Genomic DNA, 9,771 nt, shown 5'->3' on the forward strand with positions numbered 1-9,771 from the left:
ACAAACATAAATTTTGCATTTATTACAGATATCATAAATTTTATTCCCATATGTTTTTGCTTGAAAAATTTTTCTTCTGTTGTTAGTATTATTATTGTTTATTTTCACTTTGAGCCGATGTTCCTTCTTGTACTACTACTATTTTGTTTTTTCTGTCATTCCTTCAGCTAATTGTAGTATGACATTTTTCCTTTTAATTTTCTTTTCAGTTTGTACGATATATTTGCAGTAGTGAGGTCTCTAAAATATTGTAAAAAGTATGAACTGGCCATCTTTGTGATGATGCTTTTACAGTGTACTTTCTAGCCATCTGATCAGTCACATCAGCACCATACTTGGTTTCATTATTTGTAAAAGACTGTTTCTGGCTTTTTTGTTTGTATTTGAATCTACTGCAACTGATGCGTGTAAAGTACTGAGCAGAAAAAGATTTTTAATTAGTTTTGCTTGATAAACTAAGTGTGAACTTACTTTCTTCTGTCTTCAACAATGCAATTTCATGTAGATCTTTTTTGTTATTTTTGATAATATTTAGAACTTCTCTTCTTGATTTGTTTACTGTTTGCACAATATTTGTACAGTAGACCCCCCTATAATGCAGATTTGTATATCGCGGCAAAAAAATTGCAACTGTATTCGTATAAAGACACTAAAAGAAACTTGTAAAATGCGGTAAAACATCATTGCTGATTCGTGTCGCTACAGGATTGGTTGAATCTGGACCAATAGTGGACAAGCAGCCAAACTACTTATACACTACGAAGAGTTTAGGCGGGTAAGTTGAGTTTACTATCGTCTGTACAGTATATAAATTAGGTACTGTAAGTCTAATACAGTATTGTAATTTTATACATTTCTTGTGAAAAAAACATTTCTTATTCAATGGTCATAAAAATTATTTCTATTAATGATGTCTCCAAAGTTCAACGAATTTTTCACAAAAAAATAACTTATCAGAAAACGTACCCCCTGTTTGGTGCATTGCTCTGCGACGAAAACAAGCTTAAGCAATGGTGTTGTTGAACGGTGCACACTCGGTAAATAATCCTACAATTTTTTGTTTATAGCATAGTTTATATGGATTATTCCCAAAAAATTATACATGTTTTGGAAATGTTGAGTCAAATTAGTCTAGAATTGATTAATTTTATGGAAGAAAACCTTTTAAACAGCCATAGTCCGTAAACTGCACACATGCCGGGCTGTGATTGGTTCATGTATTTAAGGATTCCTACAACGCGAAATTCTTATAAAGTGGAATGTATCTACCACATTATAGGGAGGGTTGACTGTATTTATATTTAGTAATCTTTGGCCAATTTTACACTAAGGAAGAAATTGTCAGTAGTAACATTTCTTCCTTTTTTTGTAAATGGTTCTAGAAGTCTTAGAACAATGTTTTCTGATAAGCTTGGTCTTTTTGTCTCATATTGTTTTTCATAAAATATGGAAAGGCATTCAACACATTTAGTTTCAGTATCAACAGCAACTCAGAATTTTATACCAAATTCGTTGGGATTGTTTGCCCTATATTGGTTAAATTTGCATATAACCTTTGTTGAAAATTGTTGTTCATTAATGGTCAAAATGTTTTATAATATGTTGAAAAACAAATATCATATACAGGAGGCATAATATACACACACAAAAAAATTAAAATTTGAAATTAAATTATTATAAAAAAATTTTTTAAATATGTTTTGCTTACCATGGATATCTAAATCCAACTGTGCTCACAATCTTTCTTTCATATTTTTAAATATTGTTATTGCTTTTTCATATGAAAACTCTGAAACTTAGATAAGCAAGTCTCTTGAGATAAATGACAAAAAATTTTGTGGGATTTGCTTGAGTGCATCTAAAAGTCTTGAAGTCTTTCCATAGATAATTGTTTATGACAACTTTTTTTTGTTACACATAGATCATGTGGATGACCATTTATTAAAAGTTATTCACCATTTATTATTCATAAACTGTTGTAAACACAAGATGATTTGGGGATATTTTTGCATAAACACTCATCTTAATTTTGATAACTTTTCTTTGTGCAACTTTCTACTGTAAAAATTTATATTTTATAGTGAAAGGTTTTCCAGTTATTGCAATATTTTAATTTACATAATAACAACAAGCTGACACTACACTTTGGGGTTGGTGATGTGATATGCATCAACCAATGCTATCAACATCAACTTGCAGTGTCATCAAATTCCTCATTCTATTTCTCAAAGATGGCATTTCATTTGATCATTCAATGGAATTATATATTATATTGTTATAGCAAAGGATATTCATAATAATTCCTGGTGAAATTTTCATTTATTAGATAGAATCCGGAATTTTTTTTATTTTCCTAAAAACTGAACTTTCTACACAAAAGTTGGAATTGCGTTTATTTTGTAATTTTCTGTATATATCTTTACATAAATTTGCAAGACCAATAATTTAAACACAATTTTAAATAAATTTCAAAAGTCATTTTTTGTTCTATTTACAGAAGATAGTGAAAAATAAGTTTTTCAGATCTATTTGTATTCAGTAATTGTTACATTTCTTTTCACAGAAAATATTTCATATTGAATTTAATGGAATGTTTTGTTAATATAGTTTCCTGCCAGATATCATAATTATAATATAAAAAGAAAAAAATAGACACCAAGTTTTAGATTATTGTATTATGTAAAATTTGACTTTGAATGAAGATGTAATAGATTTCTGTAATGTGCTTCTTGTCTAGTCTGTATTCAATTTATGAGCTCTATGATGGCTTTTCTTTTTTGCTAGACTTATTACACCATCATTCAGAAACAGGACAAGCTTTAGAAAATCTCATTTTATTTCCTTGAAGTCCAAAATGCATACTCTAGGAAATAAAATGTGATTTTCTAAAGCTTGTCCTGTTTCTGAATGATGGTGTAGTAAGTCTAGCAGAAAAGAAAAAAGCAGTCATAGAGCTCATAAATTGAATATAATAGATTATTGTAAATTTCTACAAATTAGTTATAACTGCAATCTATAGTTTTATAGTTAAAGCTACTTGGAATTAACAGTTTTTAAATGAAACCTATTGGAAATTTCCAGTAGATTTCTCTTGTAACAAATAAGTCCATTATGTCATAAGCAAAGTTAAAAACCATAAAATTACTAAAATATTCAAGGTTACTATTTTATTGTGATAAAATGTTTAGCTAGACAAATCCAAAAAATTCAGAGAACAGTGTATTCAATGAGATCAAATAACTAGTTTAAACAGAAAATTGCTAAGTTTTTAAATTCATCTAGAATGTTTTCAAAAAATATTTTGTGTTTGAATTAGTGATTTGTTCTTTGTTGAATATTTTATTGTTTGAATTTTTTTTTATCTGATTGATGATACTTACATTTTCTTGGACAACTTTTTATCACAATAAATCATTGAATCCTTGAAGTTTATTAGTTTTTTTATTTTATTTGTTTTCAAAATTTTATTTAAATTATTACAGGAAGACTATGGATTCTATTGCATGAAAATTTTCATTATTATTTCAGAATCCAAACATGTTATGCTATAATTATTTACAAAGCTTAAACTATACATTTTTATCACAAGTCTGATAAAGTTAGCTAAAATTTTACTTTGTCTAAAAAATGAAAAATATTTTATTATACAGTCAGACCTCGGGTTACAAACACCTCTGTTTAAGAACAAAATTTTGAATGCCCTATTTGCTCCAGTTGCCATACAATAACTTTGTTTTCGAACAAGCTACTTGGTAGAGCTGGCCACCAATGCTCAACTTTCTATACTTCCTATGTTATAGAAAGTTGATGGACCAACCAATCAATGACAGGACTACCGATTCAGAAGTTAGTGGTGCCAAGATCATCTTATGTCATTAGACATCACAACATGAACCATCAATGACATTGTTATTCAAATTAGGTTTCAATGCGCATGTGGGTAAGATACTACTACCGGTTTTCAGTATGTGTCATAGTTCAATTTAAATCAAATTAATTAATAAAAACCATATTAATTGACATTTGTGTAATATAAATGACATCCAGTAATTCATATTTAAAAGTGCTTAACTCAAATTAAATAACAAAAATTTATTATTAAAGGTTTTGTTTTGGGGGTTGGGAACAGATTTGTGAGACTCAGCACTACATAATTTATTTACATAACTAAATCATAACATAACATTTGGACAATAAAATTTTGTCAGATAACTGTCAACTTTCACACCTGGGAGTTAATTGTTTGTTAAGTTCTCAGTAGCAAAAGTGATGCTTTCTCATAACCTTCCGACCTATTGTCTCGATTTCATCAGTTGGATATAGCAAGGAAATGCAAATTTAGTAAGTCGTCACCTGTTCCTCTTGGAACTTGGTATTTGTAAGTCTCCAACAAATTCTCTATGCCTGTGCCAAATTTTCCTTGATCTGATTTCACCCTCGACAACAGCACCAGTGAGGACCTTCCCCAACTATCTTGACCCAGACTTTCCCAATCCGGAACTTTCCGCAACCCTTCTAGAACAATAACAGACTGCTAGTCTTGACAAAAATCACAACAAATCTATCATCACCTCATGGACATCCCCTACTTCAGGTATTTATCAACTCGCAAATCACTGTAAACTCTCTCTCTCTTGAGAACCGGGAAAATAGCTACTAGACATATTTTTAGTTCAATTCATTATAACTCATTAACGATAAAATGTATAAATTCTCCTTTACAAATAAATGGTTATTTTGTTAACCTAGTCTCTGCATGAGTCACTTCCTGCTCTCTAACATGCGGTCTCCATCCCAAATCCGATCGCCCATGCATGCGGCCGCTCACATGATGGAATCAACACGCCATCTTGGCTTCCATGTCAATTGGGACATGTTAGTGTCAGTCCTGACAAGGCACTAAAGAGGTTTCGATCCTCCAGTCACAGATTAATCCATTTTACATTGTTTCTTATGGGAAAAAGTGTTTCAATTTGAGAACAGATTGGTTTACAAACAACTTTTAGGAATGAATTAAGTTCATAAACTGAAGTTTGACTATATATTATTGCTATCATTAGATATAATATATTTTTAAACATGTTTATAACTCTGAACTCTGCTTCCTGTTTTAAAAATTTTTCACCTATATTATTATTTATTTTTATCTATGAATTTCTTTTAGAAAAATGCCCATCAGAGAATATCATTTAGATAAAGTAATAGAGGAATTAGAAGTTAATCAAAAGGAGGTAAGAGTATTCAAAGTATAGTTATAAGTTTCTTTTAATACTCAGAATGAAAATGTTTTATTGTCCTATTTTTTTCTGATTGTATTCCTTTATGATTTTAAGTTTATAGATCTTTGTATTCTTCTTGGTTGTGATTATTGTGAAAGTATTAAAGGAATTGGGCCAAAAAAAGCAATTGAACTTATTCGTCAATATAGAAGTATTGATGATATTATAGAAAAACTTGATAAAAAGGTAAAAGTTTAATTTAATATTTTAATTTCTTTAAAAGTTTATAAATTGATATAATAAATTATCTGTAACTTCAAAATAAATTTTGTTTTTTATAATTCAATGATAGTTATATAATCAACAACTTTTATTCCAACCACAACTTTTTTTTAATAAAAAAAAAGAGAAAAAAGATTGATTGTGGTTGAAATAGTGATTGAATGTTGCATTTTTATACAAGTTTTTATAACAAAGAGTCTACATGTGTATTGTTGGTATAAGATAAATGTAGTTTGAAATGAAATGCTTGAATTTTTGGAATTTTTTTTAGTTTAATAAAAATTTAATGGTATTAATTTATAATAACAAATTGAGTGGAAATATTAAAAAAAAAATCAAGAAAATACAGGTAGTTGCCAATTTTACAACCATGATTGTGTCCGGTGATTTAATTTGGCAACTTCCATGTCTGGCACTACAAGCTATGCCCAGCTTGGCATACAAAAATTTACAATGATGATTGTAAGAACTAAAATAAATTTTATACAAAATAAACATCAAAGTTATGACAATAGCATAACTTTGATGTTTGTTACACCAACTGTTCCCTTCTTTGTTTGCCCTGTAGCCTACCCGCTGTTAATGTTCATCCTTATCACTTTCAAGTGTTTTTAATAATTTCCACAACTATATTTACTTTTAATATTTCTTGGTTTTCAACAAGAACTACTTCTCATTGTACTTAAAAACTTACACTATCATTCAGATGGTGGTATAAACAGAAATTTTAACCTTTATAGTACAACAGTAAAACTCAGTTAAGATGTTCCAGCATGAAATGTTTTCCCACCTAAGTCATTCAAATTTTGCTGTACCATCATTTCACCCATAAGACACGTAATAAATTTATAGATATTTTGAAATTAAAAATATTTTCAGTGATAGTATCATTTATGTAATATAGAAATTATACTATGTATCAATTCATTTTGCAGAAATATCAAATTCCAGAAAATTGGATGTATAAAGAAGCTAGAGAATTATTTCTTAATCCAGAAGTTACTGATCCAAAAGAAATTGAGGTATAATTTGAAATAATGTTTTAAATTGGGTCAGCAACCTTTTAGGGGTATTGTGCTGAACCTAAGTTATAGTGTTATTCTGGTGCAGACATGATTCTATCAATTTTATTTTATATGTATATATTATCAAAATTGTCCAGTTATAATAGACTTCAAAAATATATAGTTTTAAAATTAATTGAACTATGTTACTTGTGAGGTGCATGCACAACAGAAGGTAAATGGTGACCTGGAGTGTAAATACATGCACTATAATATAAATATACAAGCAAGAGATTCATTTTTAATGTACCTCGGCCTACATTAAATTATGGTTTCCATTTAAATATGTAATTAATAATTAAAATATAATTTTTATTACATTTATATTCAATCAGAGTGCCACTGAAAATCATCCCACATGCCACAGGTTGCCAACCCATTTTAAATAATATACATTTTTAATTTTATTAATATCAATAGTTGTTTATAAATGTATTATTTTTACAGGATGAGCCAAAAGTCCAAAAACTCTGATTTCAAAAAACTCTATTGGGTTTTTTAATGCAAATAAAAATGTTTACATGTTATAGCTATGTTTCCCAGTTCCTTGGGCTTTGAAAACACAATCACAGATGTTTGAAGTGTTCACCATGCTCCTGCAAGCACGAATGCATGCAGTGACACACATTTGTAGCCACACATCTTACTCAGCATGACTAGAGAATTATTATTGATGGTAGCACAGTGTTCCTTTTTAAGAACTGCAGGTTGCTCAGATTATCCCTGTAGCATATTCTTTTAGATAACTCCAAAGGAAGAAATTTGATGATGACAATCAGATCTGGGAGACACTTCAAAATTATGCAATCTTGAAAGAAATCATAAAAGTTTTATCATGGTTGTTGCCATGAGGTATGTTGTGCTGTTTTGCTAGAATCAGACATTGTGTTCATCCTTCTCAAGCAATGAAATGAACTGCTGAATGATTTCTTAGTACTGTTCAGTGTTGTTTCAAAAAAGATTGGCCCCACTATCCAACAGACTGCACATCATACGCTTATTTTTGGGAATGTAAAGGAAATTTGTGTAGGAAGTATAGATTGGAAGTGGCACAATATCAGGAATTCTGTGATTCACATATCCACTTAAATAAAACCATGCTTCATCAGCAAAAAATGTGTTGTTGGTCCCTTTCATGTCTGTATAAAGGGTAAATTCCAAACCATGTCTAGCATGGTTTGGAACTTATCCTTTGCAGAGCTAATTTAAATGCTTAGGAGTATTGTTGTCTTTATGTTCTCAAAAATGTAAGGAAGGTGATGACTAGAAATTCATAGCCCATGTTAACATCACCAATGCAAAAAACTATTGAAATAGGAGTTTGGAGATTTTTGGCTCATTTCTTTATTAAATGAATAACTTTTTACTGTATTTAAATTATTAGTAATAATCTTTGAAAAATGTGATATTGTTAAGTCTTCAACAGTGTTTGGACTCAAGCATTTAGATTGTAATTAATATTTCACATTTTATGTCTGGATTTGGCCAGAAATTCTTTTTAATATGTACAGTGGGTGATCGGTTAACAAACATATGTTTGTTAACCGATATAACGCTGTTGATAATTCCGTTTTATATGAATTCCACGTTGTACGAGTCACTTAGATCTTACAAATACGTGTGCCGGGCTGTGAACGGCTCACGTATTTGTAAGATCTAAGTGACTCGTACAACATGGAATTCATATAAAACGGAATAATCAACAGTGTTATAGGGGGGTCGACTGTACATTGTAATAGAAACTGATTATTTTGTATCATCTAGCTAAGGGTACTAAGTTAATCAGTTATGTTTTAATGTTGAAATGAAGAGTTAGGCTCCCTATTTTTATTCTTAACATAGTATATGCATATATATATATATCCAATTCCATAGTAATAAATGTTTATTTTACTTTTATAAAAATAATTAACATTTGTATAAAATTTGGTGAAATTTTTATTAATTTTTATTTTACATAATTAAAGTACAGTACATGTGCAATAGCAAAACACCTTGAAACAAATATTGAATATGTAATTAACAGAATACAACAGAAAATTTAATAAATTATATCTGATTTTTATTAAAATTTAACAAATATCGTTTCAAAGTGAAATCTGATTTTAAGTATTAAACAGAAAAATATACTGATGAACTCCCGTAAAACTAATCTTTGCAAATGTACACTAAAGCAATTAATTAAATAAAACAATTTGACATCACTCCATTTAATATCGTATTTACATTAACCGTGCGTATCAAATTATAAATGATTTACATATTTGATATTATTATATTGATATTTAAAAATTTGCTGATCATTACACAAAAATATACATCTCTTTATACGAAATTTTCAAATTAGAATTGTTTTATGTGAATTTATTAATCTGATAATTAAATTTATATCAAAATATTGATATGTATTTTAAATACTGTATTGATTCGCTTATATCCGTAACAACAATTTCGGTTTAGAAATATAATTTTAATTAAAATTTTATTTGCTATTATTTTACAATTTCCTTGTACATTTATTATTAAAATAATTATGTTATATTATTTGAGTAAAGTATCATACACTTTTTTCCTTTTCTGGTTTTAAAAAAACAAAAAGCAGAAATTCTCATTATAGAAACTATTGTATATAGCTGCAATTTAATAAATTGTTTTAAAAAAAAGTTATTAAAGTTAATAATATTTGAGTTTTCAATATTAAATAAACAATACGTAATTCACATGTATGTTACCGTTAAAGTATCAAATGCCGTTATTCTATAAAATACCTAGTTATTTCATATAATACCTGCCTGATTTAGGTAAAGTATGGAATGAATTGAAAATTACATAGTTTAACTAGTTATTCTATGAAATAGCTAAATATTCTATGAATTAACTAACCAGTATTAATTATGGAATTAAATAAGAGTAATAAATGCTGTAAAACTATGATAATTTCTATTTATCAGAACAAGGAGTGCTGGAGTGGCATTTGGAATTGCAGAGAACATTATTTTTTAGACAAGCACATCTTTTGTTGTCACACTGTTTTTTACACGAGCATTTTTGAACCCTAACCTGTATCAACATTTTGGGTTGTAGCAACAGACTGGAGTAGTATCTTAAAGTCTGGTATTTTGTCAATTGATATTGATTTTTGTTCACAGACACAAAATTGATTCCTGCAATATAACTGTTTGAGGTGCCCATTTCTTGTTCCCTAT

The 9,771-nt window shown here is 28.7% G+C and overlaps 1 protein-coding gene across 1 annotated transcript in view; it reads left to right on the plus strand.

Moving 5' to 3' along the window:
• The window catches only part of LOC111623582 (flap endonuclease 1-like), a 55,953-nt gene that overhangs the window by 27,158 nt on the left and 19,024 nt on the right, over window positions 1-9,771 (plus strand). The window contains exons 7-9 of the mRNA XM_023366209.1: window positions 5,165-5,231; window positions 5,334-5,465; window positions 6,437-6,523. Of these exons, the coding sequence (XP_023221977.1) occupies window positions 5,165-5,231; window positions 5,334-5,465; window positions 6,437-6,523 (286 nt within the window). The remainder of the gene's footprint in view (window positions 1-5,164; window positions 5,232-5,333; window positions 5,466-6,436; window positions 6,524-9,771) is intronic.

The sequence above is a fragment of the Centruroides sculpturatus genome, unplaced genomic scaffold (assembly GCF_000671375.1).
Source record: "Centruroides sculpturatus isolate CEXI.00-Female unplaced genomic scaffold, Cexi_2.0 scaffold16, whole genome shotgun sequence".
NCBI lineage: Eukaryota > Metazoa > Arthropoda > Arachnida > Scorpiones > Buthidae > Centruroides > Centruroides sculpturatus.